A 15,342-nucleotide genomic window follows, 5' to 3' on the forward strand; every position below is an offset into this window, starting at 1 on the left:
TGTTTTTAAATAAAAATGCTTATTTCATAAATATCCTATATGTCTACAAGTTTTCATGCAATTGTATTATATAATTATCTTCATACCATGATTCAAGATACATACATGCTAAATACAAGTTATTTCATGAAACCATGTTTACAAGTTATTTTCGTGAAATCATTATTACAAGTCATTTACAAGTTAATTCACGAAAATCATGGGCTTCTTAGCCAACTATATCATGTTCATGTTTTTGGGAGTTGCACGAATTACCGACAAGGCTTAGATAGCCTGAAGCTACGTAGCCACCGTAGGACAAGGATCGCTCCACCCAGTTAGGACGATACCTTAGTTTTACACTGGATGGATCCATCAGGCACGTTATCACCTTATAACCTGGCAAGGTATGGGGGCTCTGCTAGTCCGGTGAGGTACCAGACTCTACGTACCCACGTGGTGATATCACATGGTTGGTTTATGAAATGCTCTCCCTATATATATCATGTTTTATATATATATATATATATATATATATATATATATATATATGTATCCATATATATATGCTATATGCTCATGTCTCGTGTGTTTTCGTTTCGGTTCTTATCATGTTATTCCATGTCCCATGTTATTTCTTTCGATTGCTTTACATACCAGTACATTGATGTCTTTGACGTCCCCTTTATTGCCTAGGGACCCGCATTTCACGATGCGGTATTGATTTACGGACGACGCGTCGGTCGGTGGGGACAACATTCGTATCAGCTTATTGGTGAGCCCCATCTCATTCGGGGTTTAGTCAACTCTTTATTTTATGATTTGCTATGCATCTAAAGTATCTTTGGGGGGCCTTGTCCCAACGAGTATGTTTTCCATGTTCAGACTTATGTTAGAGGTTTCATAGACTGGACAAGTCAGTTATGTCATGTCACACTTTCGGAGTCGTATAGCCATTTTAGCTCATTCATGTTATTTCCGCACTCATGTTTAAATAAGTATTTTGATTAAGTATTATGACTTATTACATTTTATAAAGGCTCATCATGCATTCACGTTGTATTCCGCTCATGTTATGCCTCATGATGATTCAGCAAGCCATGTGGTTCGCTCGGTCACATGCAGTAAGGCACCGAGTGCCGTGTTACACTCAAGCCATGGTTCGGGGCATGACAGTAGTAAATGGGTTGGGCTAACATTGGCCCAAAAGTTACTTGGGCTAAAAATGGATTGGGTCATGACCCGCCCAACTTGACCCAGTTTTTTTTAAGGGTCTATTTTCTAGAAAAATATTTTTCGCGAAAGTTCGTGAAAAATATTTTTGAGGAAAACATTTTTCGTGGTAAATATTTTCAAGACAAAACATTTTTCGTGAAAAATATTTCCCTTCATATTAAACATACCACAAACTTATAAGATACATAATCCAAGAAAAGTGTATACATAAAAAAAATAAAGTAAATCTCGAGCAATAAACCCAAATTTAAGTAAATCTTAAAAATGGGCTAGAATTGAACTAATATTGGGCTAAGTTGGAGATCCGGAGATTACTTTAAAATGAGTTATGTTGAGTTGGGTTAAAATCAGCCCAATATAAAAATATCTTGAGCCCAACCCATAAAATTTTGGGCGGATTGGGTGGGCCATCACCTTTTGGGCCAAATTTGACACCCCTACTCATTTGCATCAAGTGAAGAGAATACTAATCAGATGAAGAAAATGAAAGAGAGTACCAATCAATTGTACAAACAAACAGCATTAATACCATATGCACACATCAAGAAACTTCTCATCAAGATCTGCTGCATGCATAATATAAATTTATCTCCCTAATATTTATCTCAAACTTCAGCAGCTACAACCTATTTTCCCGTCCCCCACCCCTTCTAGTTTCAACCGTTTGGAAAAAGCTATCGCATTGAATAACTATCTTGCGTATAATGGACCAAAGGATGTGTTTTTACCTATAATACATTTGCACAAAAGCAAAAAGGACACAAATTTCAATTATACAGTACGAAGTAATTTAAGACCACAACAAATTGCATGCAGCAAACAAGTAATAATTTTATTGAGTTTCGATAGAAAGCACAGCTATGGCACAAAAGTTGCACTCAGTTGAAAAAATACCTCCTTTCAACTTCTACCAAAAACAACAAACATAAATGCAGAAGGATGCCTTCATAAAATCACAACCGAAGTTATTGGTTTGAAGGGACAAAACTATGATTGTACAACCAGATTGAAACGCAGCTCCTTTTAAGTCAATTTGTGGATGGTTTTCATATCAATGACTTCCTTGAGAGTTCCCTTCTCAAGATGATCCCACCACTTGAACAAGAAGTTGTCAACAATAAGTCTGAACCAAGGGGATAGCTTCAGACCTTCCTCACCAGCATCTGCTTTCCTCAAAAGCTCTTTCAGTTGTTCTCTGTTCACGTACTTAACTTCAGCAACTTCATCCGGGTTTGGTTTCATGTTAACTTCACGGACCATGAAAAGAAGATAATCAACTGCAACAGTAGACAAGGATCAGGTACCAATTATAACTGTATCTGCACAATGTTAATTGCACAAGTAAACAGTTGACGTCAAAACACCCTAAACGCTGTGAGGGAGATCAAAAGCAATTGAGAACTGTTTGTTAGCATCGAAATTGAGGCAACAACTGAACCAGTAAACAGGACACCGTAAGATAAAAATAAGTAAGATTTGAGTTATTACGTTCGTGCTCTCCCCACTTCCCATCAGATGGAGCTTTATAAAGTATACGACCCAATGGGGTGAATTGGTCGACTGGGACATCTTCAGCTGGAATACCCAATTCATCAAGAAGCTTCCTTTGTGCAGCATTTCTTACCCCTGGCAGTTGACGATATAGGGTGAGGTAAAGACGAAAACAGGGCAAAAATTAACGTTTCAGCGAAATAGAAAATATACCAAGAGCGTTCTCCTCAATAAGCTCAGAATCTCGGTAGAGTGGATGGCTGCAGCAAGTGTTGGTCCATACCAAAGGAAAGGTCACCTTTGCTGCTGATCGTTGCTGTACATAGAATAAGACAACATATTAAGTGACTTAATCTTCAAAGTGTTAAAAATATGCATCCCACCTAGGAGGCTAAGATACATCTAACATAAAACAGTTCAACAGCTTATTATACAAGTCAATTAGTTTGATAGGTCATCTAAATATTAAGATGGAATCATACTGGATACTCCCACCATTTCACTCTACAGAACGAAAGACCATTCGACGAGTTGCATTTACCAGCCATTTCAGAACTCAATTTGTCAAATCCAAAGGGCAAAATTCAGTGAATTACTTTTACTAGCTACATCAATATATGGGGATACTATCTTATAATACTATAAGCAATACACACCCCTTTAGTCTAAGCAGTCTGCTTCTACTAGCCATTTTGACATTAACTCATCAACTTTTCAAAAGTTAAAAGGAAAAGAATCAAAAGGAGGATTTCACACCCATTACACTGCTTTGGACTTTATCAGTGCCACATACCTGAAGAAGCAATTCATATTTTGAGTTAAATAGAAATACACTGAAAGCTCTATGCAGCAAATTTTCAGCTTCAATCTTTTCCATTAAATGACCTGCAATCGTGGATTATTGGTTATAATATGAGACAACCATTGGTGACAAGCCGAGAATAACACTCTTGTAAAATGCATCTAGCCAACACAAAATATCAGTGTAAAGACAAAAAAAAAAAAAAAAAAAAAAAAAAAAAAAAGGCAGTCTCAGAGACATCAAGAGGTCATATACAAAAAGAAAAGGCAGTCTCAGATGCATCAAGAGATCATATACAGAAAGAAAGAAAATAGAAGATTGTGGATCAGCTCCACCATGAAAGACATAAAAGTTCACATCACGTGAGAACATGCCAAATATCAATTGTTTGATTCAGATGAGGGACAATATCATCATATATAAGGGCTTCATCCAAGATTCTTATCCAAAAGAAGAGGCACTGCTAGTTACTGCGAAGCTTACAGATTTTCGGAAAGATAAAATACATTGTTATCGTACATCTTTCATCCTCTTGAATAAGTAATTTAAATATCCATGAACTTCCAAGCACTTTGCTTTTTAATCCATTTTATTAAGTGAATTGCTGGAAAAGAAACAAAGAACAAGAAGAAAAGTGCCCTAGCGAGAAATGATAATGACACAAAGTGAATCAACAGCAACAAGAAATGGGCACTTCTAACATGAAGAAGAAATGGTTCAGTACGTAACTACTTTGCCACAAGAGTCCTTCCCTGGGTGAAAGGTCCAAAGTGCCTCCCGGGGGTGAAAGGGGTAGAGTGCCTTCCCTGGGTATAAAAGCAGGATGTTGAACCCATTAAGAGAAAAAAAAAAAAAAAAAAGGCATCCTGCTGTACAAAGCATACCGCGTTCACGCGGAATTCAGGGGAGGTCCACACCCCAAGGGGATGATGGAGGCAGCCTATCCTGATACAAGCATTGGTGGCTGATTTCACGGCTCAAGGCCATATGTCACACAGAGACATTAAACCATTTAATAAAGGTAAAATTGTGTCTCACGGTACCCGAAAAGTGAAATAAATACAGACACTTTCCGGACATAATTCGAACATGTAAATGGATACTCACCAAGAAAGTCACCAACAGTCAATTATGGTGTAGGATGTTATTGCAAAGTAACTGGATAGTAATAATGAGAGAAGATGCGTCTAATCAAAGCACAAAGAAGATAGAACAATTTCCCCCTCTGAACAGACTACTGAACTATGGAGATTTATTTAAAGAAAATGCATTACTTATTTCACAAAACAGCTTTTAATATGTAACCACCAGAGAAAAAGCATAAAGGTTTTTGTCATCTTTCAGGGAGATGGTAGCTAATGTTCTTGATGGAGGAAAGCAAGAACAGCAAATCTCTACTTCCTTTTTCTTCTTTCAGATGGCAGTGGTGTAAAGATAGAAAGAAGAACGTGAGTTAAGAAGATAGATCTAACAAAACTATAATGAGAGTAGTTCAAAATTAATGTTCTATATTGAATCAGAGCAAACTCATCCAAATTACAATCAAGAGTGCTGTGCTCTCTTGAGATCACAACTCTTCAGAAGTTTTTTTTTTAATCAAAAAATTGGTCACCATAACAAGTTACTATCTAGTTATCAGATAGCGAAAAATTATAAAGAGAAGATGGCCCAAGATATACTTGACACTTCTCAATTAAGAAGTGCATCACCAGTATCAATTCAGATAATATTCACCAAGAGAATTAATGGAGAAAAACATTGTCCAAAAACAAAACTAAGAGAAGGTCACACAAAATATCGGCAGAATACAAAATCAACAAAAGAAGGGTTCCCACAATAAGCAATTTGGCACACATATAGTAGTGTCTGCTATTTATTTTTTGAAGCGAGAATGAAGCTGGTTGATCAGAAAGGAACCATGACCTAGAGAAGAACGAGAATAACAACCTCATACAGTGGCAGAGCCACAAGTATTCAAGGTGTCAATTGACACCCTTCATCAGAAAATTACACTGCATAGCTAGGTAAAAGTTTCTCTTTTATGTATATATACTATATATTGACTCCTCTTGGCTTCTTCATGGGTTTACTCCTTTATATTCTAATACCCCTTACTGAAAATCCTGGCTCCCCCACTGACCACACACTTAAAGGTAACAAAATATCGATAGCTATTTCACGCGTTCTCTAAAATACAGTTCTAGAATTTTCGTCCACCAAACGCCCTTGATAATATTGAGGTAAGATAATATTGCTTTAAGGTCAAACCACAGAAACATTAAAGCATCAAATGAACTACACAGCCAGTCAGGAAAATACACTAGAATATACGCAGATGAGCACATTTCGAAAGAAGCAGCACAACTTACAGTTATACTTGGTGTCATGACCAACAACACTGTCATTCTCATCCACCAGAATACATCTGAAAGAGTTTAAGACGTGCAAAAGGTGTTAAACTTGTCAAAGAGGGCTGGAAAATTATTGCAACACTAAGTACATAGCTCCAGAGAAAGATAAGCATTTCACAGAAAGGAGAAAGATAAAGGAATAAAAGTTCTAGAAAGCATGTAAATTTAGCAACTTCTCAAGATTAGCTAGAATTTCATATCCCAAAGTAACACACTTAGTGCCCGTTTGGCCATGGATAATTTTTAACTTTTTCCGGAATCTTATCCCGAAAAACTGTTCGGACATAGAATTGTTACAATTTTACCGAATTCGGAAAACTCCAAAAGGCTGTTTCCACAATTTCGACTCCAAATTACGCACAGCATTCAAAAACAATTCCAATTTGTATTCATGTCCAGACACAACTCCAATTTCCATAATTTTTATGTCCAAACGCCCATTTAAGATTTTTTTTTTTGCAATTCATTTGCAATATTGACCTATCTTGTATCTAGAAAATAAATTTATCGGAACTTTCAATTAAAAAGAGGAATTTAGAAATGATAATGGATAGGGCATGGTGGTTTTGCTAAATTAAGAAAAAGTAGTTGATATGGAATCAGAAGTATATATAACAAGGGAGAAAGCAAAATGATAAACAAGTCCTACATCCAAAATGATAAAAATTGTAATTCATTGACAACATCAATGTCTTGTATCTAGAAAATAAATAAAAATCTTAACTTCCAATTTTAAAAGAGAAAATTAGAAAGCCCCTGGATACGGTACGGTGGTCTTGCGAAATTTGGGGAAAAGTAGTTTATCGAAAGCAAAAATGATAAAAACAAGGGGTACATCCAAAATCAGAAATCAGTTTCACATTCAAAGGAAAATTGAGGGGAAGAGAACAGACTCGTCATCAAACATGAGACGGCGTTGGACAGCGTCCATGTGTTCATCGGCAATGGGATCACCCATTCTTCTTGTACTTGTACTTGAAGAATAGCAGCAACGGAGAGAAGCAGTAGCTCTGTTAGGAAGAGAGGATTTGTGTACCCGTAGTGACAAGGATGAAGGAGTAGTTATAGGAGGGGAGGCTGCGGTGAAGAGCCTCCGCCAGATTTGAAAAGAAGGTGCAGTAGTCAGCGACATCTGGGATTTCTCCCCATCAATTGTTTAAGATTCCCCCCTTTCCTCTTCTTCTGCACTACCCCTTATATTTTGCTATTCCCTTTTCGTAGGGAATTTTTCACTTTTTTGGGAAAACATTTTCAATTTACCTTGGAAATCAACGTTTGAAATTCTAAATGGGATCTGAAAAAATACCAAAAACTTATTTTCACTTTTAACACATTCAAATAATCAAATATTTTCTTCAAAAATTATAACCAAAACAACTCCATCTTCAAAATATCAAATGAAGTGAAAAATATTTGATTTTCATGGCCAAACGCCTACTTAATCTCTCTCTTGGATTTTTTCTGTACTCCCTCGTGGACATTTTAATTGATCTAAAATAGTTGCTATTTAAATTTTTTTTAGATATAATTAAATAAATTTTTAATATTCTTATTATTATTTATTTTTAAATTTTAGGAGTACACACATAATGTTATGATTATTTGGATTAGTCCAGCCTTATTTTCAACATGTACTACTTATTAATGATATAAAAAATAAGGATATAATACTTAAAAAGTCCTTATATTAATAATTTATTAAGGGATGTGTACAATAAAAATACAATGGACCGGAGGGGTAATCACTATCTGAAGAAAATGCCAACTGCTAATTGTGGTTATAAATCGAAATTTTCGTGAAGTAATAAAAGAAATTGGGTTGTTGTTATTAAATTAAGGCCAAAAGTGCAAATATACTTTTCAATTTTGTGATTTAGCACATACATATCTTTCGTTAAAAAAAAATAATGCATCTATACCCTTGCCGTTACACAAATTGTGCAAATATACCCTTTTCGCTGTCAGAATTTTTTAAAAAATTTAGCTTATCTGTTAATTAAGAAAATGTCACGTGACTTTAAGAAATAAATCTACCCAATATCTTTTAGTAGACTTACTTTTGTAAAGTCACGAGGTTTTTTTTTTTTTTTTTTTTTTGTGGGTTGTCTCTTTCATTTTAAAAAAATAAATATTTCCTTCGCTTTAAACAAAAATCTACCCATTTATTTAGACCAAACCCGCCCACTAGGAAAAAAATTACCACGTGACTTTAAAGCTAAAAAATTAGGTGGATTTAAAGCCACGTGGCATTTTCTAATTAAAAAACAAACTAAATGATTTTAAAAAAATCTGTCAGCAAAAAGAGTATGTTTGCATTATTTGTATAACGGCATTCGTATATATGCACTACTTTTTTAACGATGGATATATCTACTCTAAATCACAAAGTTAAGGAGTATATTTGCACCTTTTCCCTTAAATTAAATAGAATTGGATCTTTTTTTCTTTTCTTTTTTTCTCATTGTTTCTCGATGAAATTGGTTCGTACTTCCACCTGAAGCTTTGCTCTGTCCTTTTAATTTAGGAAAGACTCATTACGTTGCCGGAACCAGGCTTGCTATGTTAATTTAATTTAAGAGAAAACCTAAACGTTTCTAAATGATGATTTTTTTTAAAAAAAAATAGTTGTTTTTAAATCGAAGCAAAAATATGAAACAAGTTACCTTGAGTAACTATCTTTCTAGGAATTCTATTATTTGGACTCTAACCTTTCTTTTTTAATTACTTATGATGATAACTTGTGCCAGTTAGTAAAAATTAGTAACATATTAGCATAGGAACGCTGATAATTTGTATTTGCAACATCCAAATAATTAGGTAAGGAAAAACTAGGTAATGATATAATAAGAAATCTGGAAGAATGATGCAATAATAATAAAATATTAGTGGAGTGATCATTTAACTTTAATATGTGTCAATTACTATATCCGCCCTATTCAATTTTTCTTTTTTAAAAACTGCAAATATTAATCTCTCTCTGTGCGTGTTTTACATGAACAGGGGTAGGATGGATGTCCAGATGTTTCCTCTTGAACAGAAGGCTAGCAGTGGTGAAGCTGCGTATGATATGTAAGGGTTTAATTGAATCACTTTTTCCAAAAAACTATACTGTGTAAGTCAGTATATAGGTAAAAAGAAATCATATATAATTTATTGAGTCACATTTTTACAAAGAAAACATTTAATTTATTATTTTCCTAAATTCCAGCTCCGTTACCGCCAAGAAGTATTACTTTTTTTGTGTGGTTTTGAACTTTGAAGAAGTTACTACTGGTACCAACTTCTCAACTGACTGAAATTTTTTTTGATGACATGGGAACCCGCAGCCGCTACCCTTCAGGTGCACACAGACTGCAATTTATTTATATATATGTACATCTATTCATCCTAGTTTGGCATTATTCAGTTATTTTCAGCAAATAATTCCTCCATGAAGATTGTAAGCAAATTATTTTTGTATGGCTTCACTAGAAAAGGAAGAATTCAGATAGTAGGAGAAAATAGAGAATACATGACACAAATAAAAGGTGTTTTGAGTTGTCCAAAATTTAGGTCGTCACTTGTCTGCCGTACAACAATAGCCGTTTTTGTTTTCGACCAGACAAATTAAGCTTTAAAAAATGTAACATTTTTCACATGACAAATGATTTTTGTATTGGTAAAATACTGACAGATACTTGGCTAATGCATCGACTCGTGGCGAACACTGTCTAGTCAGCACCGGGTCATCTAGGTCTATTGGGGTCTGCTCTCAGTTAACAATGTTGTTTATCGGCTCAAGAGTCCTTCAATAAGAATTCTCTCTCTTTCCCTTTGTTTATTGTTATTTCATTATTTTTCCGTAGTTTGTTATCTATTTAACATTATATCATAATGTTGTTTGCATTATCGAACGGCTAATTGTTTCTGAGTTAATCAACTTGCTTGTGACCCTAGTTTACAATCATCACCACCAACTATTATTATCGTAGTAACTATCTATCACTATTGAAAATCACCATCATATGGCATCAATTACCATTGTATATTGTCAACAACCATTATCATTCACCACCATAATTAGCTATCACTGTCATCCAACTATCAACCGCCATCTCCAATTACCATCAACTTCTACTGCCAACTACAATTCCCACTGACTACTAATCGCACCATCAGTATTAGCCAACACCATCCTTAATCGACACTACCGCTAGCCATCACCACCACTACCATCATATAACTATTTCAAATATTTTATTGATATATTATTAGATTAATTTTGTATTTTATTAATTTTTAAATAAAGACAAATTTAATACATCCGAATGTTGAAAAATAATCTTAATTTAATTTTTCAGATCTTACTACATTAGCTTCATATGCAGATGTATATTCAGATTCAGACATACATCTAAATTTTAATGCATATCTTAATATTCAGACCTGTATTCATATTTCAGATTCAAGCGTCTTAATCTTAATAAAAATAACAGAAATGAGACCTTACTTTGAGTTTAGCCAAACGCTTGTCTTTTTATGTTCTTATTTTTGTGTTTCCTTGTTTTAAATTTTAATTGAAAAGAAAAGTTTTTTCAATTATATTAAGTAAGATAAAAGCAAATATTGATACCATTAATTTCAATGGCAGCTGACAACCGATAAATTTTGGTCAGTCATAACTCCTAAAAGTACCAGGCCTGTGGACTTCACGGGAATTTTAGCTGTAGTAGATAATCAATGTAAGGGCCTAGGGGTGTACATGAATCGGATTGATTAAGATTTTTTAAGGTAAAAGATATAGATTGACTCCTAAACTATATCTCACATGTCGATATCACACTTAAACTTTACTAGTGATCTATTACACATCTAATATATGAAAAAGTGATATTATTTACCACCTGAAAATTGATGACCAGTTGCACAATGGGAAGTGTAACACACTCTCTCGCCACATCAGCGCCACGCCAGCGCCACATCAGCGCCACCTTGGAAATTTCCTAAATTTTAATTTTATATTCATTTCCTTTTCTTTATTCATTTGATTTTCTTTTTATTAATTATATTTACACTAATTAATCCCTAATTAACCATTAAAATCCTCCAATAATTATATCTTCTTCATCAACGCCACCTCATCTCACCGGAACCACCAATCCGCCACCAATGTCACTTCAAGTAGTCGCCAGAATATGGTATTGAGCAAAAAAGATGGAATCTTTTTGCATTAGTGGACAAATGAATTTGAACGGAGGGGTGGCGTTAATTTTACTACTATTTTTGCTGCTACTGCTACTCCCTTACTGCCACCTCAATTACTCGCTGGCTAGCGTGGCGGAGCTACACTATGCCAGTGTGTTCATCCGAACCCCTCATGCGGAAAAAAACACCGTTTATATAAGGTTAAAATTATTTTTTATGTATATATAGTAGACGTTGAACCCCCTTAGGCTTCTTCGTATATTTACTTTTTTATATTTTGAACCCCTTAGGCGGAAATTCTGGCTCCGCCACTGACTTCTGCTATGTCTTATTAATTTTATGTGGGAAATTTCACAAGTATACCAATTGAGGGTTGTTGCTTTGCTTGGTTGGGTAAATCATTGGGTGGTTTTTGGAGAAGAAGAAATGGGTTATATTTCAATTTTTTTGTTTGTGAATTTGAAATGAAGAAGAAGAAGGGTGTGGGGCGTCGGGGCAGGGGTGGCGTTAAGGTGGAGGAGAAGAGGGAGTGGGGTGACGTGGAGGTGGAGGGAGGCAGTGAGGGGGACCGGGGAGGAGAAGAGAAAGATGAAGAAGAGGGGTGGTGGCTGTTACACCTCGAAAAAAATTCGCTTCGTTTGTGTCGTAAGTAAATTAAAGAAAGCTCGGAGAGGTCATGGAACCCTTATAAGGTTAATGAATACTCTTCACAAGTGTCAAGCAAGTGCCTAAAGGTTTCGAGACCAAGCAAATCAAAGAAAAAAAAAGTTGGCAGAATTTTGGGCAGATTTTTAGTCAACTTTGGAGGGGTATATCTCCTAGTATATTAGGAGTTTTAAGGTGTTTCAAAAGCCTAAAGTGAAGTTCGTCGAGTCTAGTTTCCAATGCAACAAACCACTCGTCGATACGACATTGGAATAGATAATTATGGAAGTTACAAGTTAGGCTGACAGAGCAGAAACGCGCTGCTATAGTGCCACCGACTTTAGCACACTATATAAGGGTGAAAACCCCTCTCTTTTGTCATAATAATTTCACAAATATTCCAGAAAATTCAGCAAGCATAAGAGAGCATATATACATCATAAAAGTGAGTATTTTGAGTAATTTCAAGTAACGGAGTACTAGTCGCGGTCCGGTAACGTGTAGTTGCGATTATAATTTTATTTTGCGTTGGAAAGGGCTTGGGTACAAATTAAATATTGAAGATCTTGCTACTTTAGTAAAGATAAGTATGATTCATTGAATCTCTCTCTTTATTAACGTTGATTTAGGAATATTTACGAGAATAAAAGTTATAGTTTGTTGTGTTAATGTTGTTGGCTTATGGATTGAGGTTTGAAGAAAGTTTGGATGGAATTGTGCATATTTATCTTGTAGAATCTTGATGATATTGTTGTTAATGCTGTTGGTATTGTTTGGGAGTTGTTTTGGTATTTGGAGGAGGTAAAGAATATAGGGGAAATGTTGTCCAAAATTTCGTAACCCAAATTAGTCTTCAATAATTAGTGCTTATAAGTTGATGGAAACATGATGAGAGTATGATTAAAGATGTATTTCTCGATATATAGGTTCCGCTGAAGGGAAAACACAGAAGTAACGGATCCTTTAAGTGGTGGCTTGACGGATAAGGTATGTAAGATGTTCGTTTCTCTCTCTTTCCTTAGCACGAATCCAACTAGAGTACGAATATGAGCGTTCTATAATAAAATCACTCCATTCCTATGTCATGTAGCTCAACTCTAAATGTCTTAGTTATTTGATTGATTCTTGGTATATTATTATGTTCATCATCGTTAAGTTATCTCTTTGGATTAGACACGAATTCCATAATATAAATCGGAAGTTACCGACCTTACGTCACTCCGATAAAGCTATAGCTTTCATATGAGCTCTCATGCATGCTATTTACATTATGTATATGTATATAGTGTATTTATGGATCGGGTCGTACGTTCCTCGGCACTAACATATCATATTTATGGATCGGGCTGTACATTCCTCGGCACTAACATATCATATTTATGGATCGGGCCGTATGTTCCTCGGCACTAACACATTATATTTATGGATCGGGCCGTACGTTTCTCGGCACTAACAGATTATATTTATGGATCGGGCCGTACGTTCCTCGGCACTAACATATTATATTTTGGATCGGGTCGTACGTTTCTCGGCACTAATATATTATATTTGTGGATCGGGCCGTACGTTCCTCGGCACTAATATATTATATTTATGGATCGGGTCGTACGTTCCTCGGCACTAACATATATGGATCGGGCTGCACGTTCCGCAACACTAATACTTATATGATATACATATACACATATGTGCTTACTTATATGTGATTTTTAAGATTCATGCATGGCATATTCTATGTTCTCGGCTGACAGGTTACCTTTACTCTATTTATATTTCCGTCCCACTTATGTTATAGCTTCCAGCCTTACATGCTTAGTTCTTTTATCTATACTGACGTCCCATTCCACAGGACGCTGCATTTCGTCTTTGCAGGCTCTGACAGGGTTATTGAGGAGCGACCGCAATAAGATTTTCTAGCTCAGCGGTGTCAGCAAGTGCCACTACTCCGGACTTGCTACTTTTGGTACTTTTCCGCTAATGTAATATATGTTCATATGTACACTCTTAGAGGCTCATAGATATAGTGGGGTATGTACATATTACGTATGGCCCTGTCAGCCTTGTTTTGGGTTCTTGATATTTTTTACGATAGCCTTGCCGGCTTTATGATAATCGTGAGGTCGTAGCGACCTTGTCGGTTAGCATTTGTACATGTATGTTGGATTATCAGACATTTTTATGTTGGGCCTTTTCTGCGTGCAGGTGTTCTTTGAGTTACGGTATATGATGTTTAGAGTAACCACTAAGTCAGGTGGTTCTCGGCCTATGGGTCGGAGCCCGTCATACTCCTACATGTATGTTGGGTGTGTGTGGGTGTTTTTGAGTTACGGCGGTAACCCTAAGGGGGGGGGGGTGTGGCACGTCGGGGGGGGGGTAGGCATCTAAATATGTACATTTAGCAACCAAAAAAAAAAAAAAAAAAAAAGATAAATAAATTCAACAAAACGCGCCTTTTTTTTATTTTATATTTTATGCCACATCAGTTTTCAGGTGGTAAATAATATCACGTTTTCATATATTAGGGGTGTAATAGGCCACTAGTAAAGTTTAAGTGTGATATCAACATTTGGGGTATAGTTTAGGGGTCAATCTATTTCTTTTGCCATTTTTTAAATATCAAATCAAATTAATTGCGTCGAATTTTTAAATTTATACACCAAACTAAACCAATAAAATTCGGATTTTAACTTCGGGTTTTCTCAGGTTATTCGATTTTCTCGGATTTTTCTCTGGAAAAGTCTTCATACAAAACATATAACTTTTACTTCAAATATTATTTTTGTCCTAATAAGATACAACAATATGATTAAGGTGTTTCTTAAGAAAAGAACACAAAATGTGATATGAGTGATGACATTGTATTAAAATATTCAACAAAAATGATAATAAATTGGTTAAAATAAATATTGTTAATTAATAAGTCATAAAGAAAATGACCATAATCTGAAAATACTAAGTAATGCTAAAATAAGTACGGCTAATAAATATTAATTACATGACAGAGAAAAAAAATTAAATTATGTATTTTCACTCTCTACACTAATTATGTAAAACTAAAGAATATATATCCAACATTATTGTCATTCCTAGAGGTAGAATTGAATTTCTTTTGTTAGCATTAGTGTTGAGTTGGTTTTGGTTTGGACTTTATTTGAGTTACTAATATCCATGGGGTATAAAACTTATAGACATTCAAAATTCTAAATTTAAGCTTGAAATAATATGATAAAAGACAAAAAACCACGAGATTTTTTAAAAAATATTTATAAATTACATTACAAATAAATATTTTTATGTATAAATTACTTTAAAAATTGAATACATGTAATGTCGGGTTGATTTGGTTCGGTTTGATTTTTTAAAGCTAAAACCAAATCAAACCTAACCAATTATGGTTGATTTTTTTTTCAACAACAATCAAGTCAAACCAAATCTCTAATCGTTTTTTTTTTTTTTTTTTTAATAGATTGTACACCCCCCATTGTAGTAGTAGATTAGGACCTAACGTAGTGTGCGCCAAAATAGCATGGACCATAGGTGAAAGCTTACCTAATCCATTGTACCAACGAAGTTTATGAGTGCGTATGCTTGTTT

At 34.9% G+C, this 15,342-nt stretch overlaps 1 protein-coding gene across 1 annotated transcript; it reads right to left on the reverse strand.

Annotated features, from left to right (window-relative positions):
* Positions 1-2,026: 2,026 nt before the first annotated feature.
* LOC132059518 (isopentenyl-diphosphate Delta-isomerase I-like) lies at positions 2,027-7,103 on the reverse strand. The gene is made up of 6 exons (XM_059452148.1): positions 6,813-7,103; positions 5,878-5,933; positions 3,500-3,591; positions 2,920-3,022; positions 2,704-2,841; positions 2,027-2,492 (listed from the first exon to the last, which is right to left on the reverse strand). Exons 1-6 carry the CDS (start codon positions 7,049-7,051, stop codon positions 2,239-2,241), a joined length of 882 nt encoding a protein of 293 aa, XP_059308131.1. The 5' UTR covers positions 7,052-7,103; the 3' UTR covers positions 2,027-2,238.
* Between the last annotated feature and the right edge of the window lie 8,239 nt (positions 7,104-15,342).

This window comes from Lycium ferocissimum, chromosome 6 (genome assembly GCF_029784015.1).
Source record: "Lycium ferocissimum isolate CSIRO_LF1 chromosome 6, AGI_CSIRO_Lferr_CH_V1, whole genome shotgun sequence".
Lineage (NCBI taxonomy): Eukaryota > Viridiplantae > Streptophyta > Magnoliopsida > Solanales > Solanaceae > Lycium > Lycium ferocissimum.

Excerpts from the sequence above, each read along its gene's own strand:
- LOC132059518 (XM_059452148.1), bottom strand. The coding sequence starts at position 7,051 with ATGTCGCTGACTACTGCACCTTCTTTTCAAATCTGGCGGAGGCTCTTC. Across the intron at positions 5,934-6,812 it reads CGTCTCATGTTTGATGACGA|ATGTATTCTGGTGGATGAGA; the intron begins GTCTGTTCTCTT and ends AAACTCTTTCAG. Across the intron at positions 3,023-3,499 it reads AATATGAATTGCTTCTTCAG|CAACGATCAGCAGCAAAGGT; the intron begins GTATGTGGCACT and ends TTCTATGTACAG.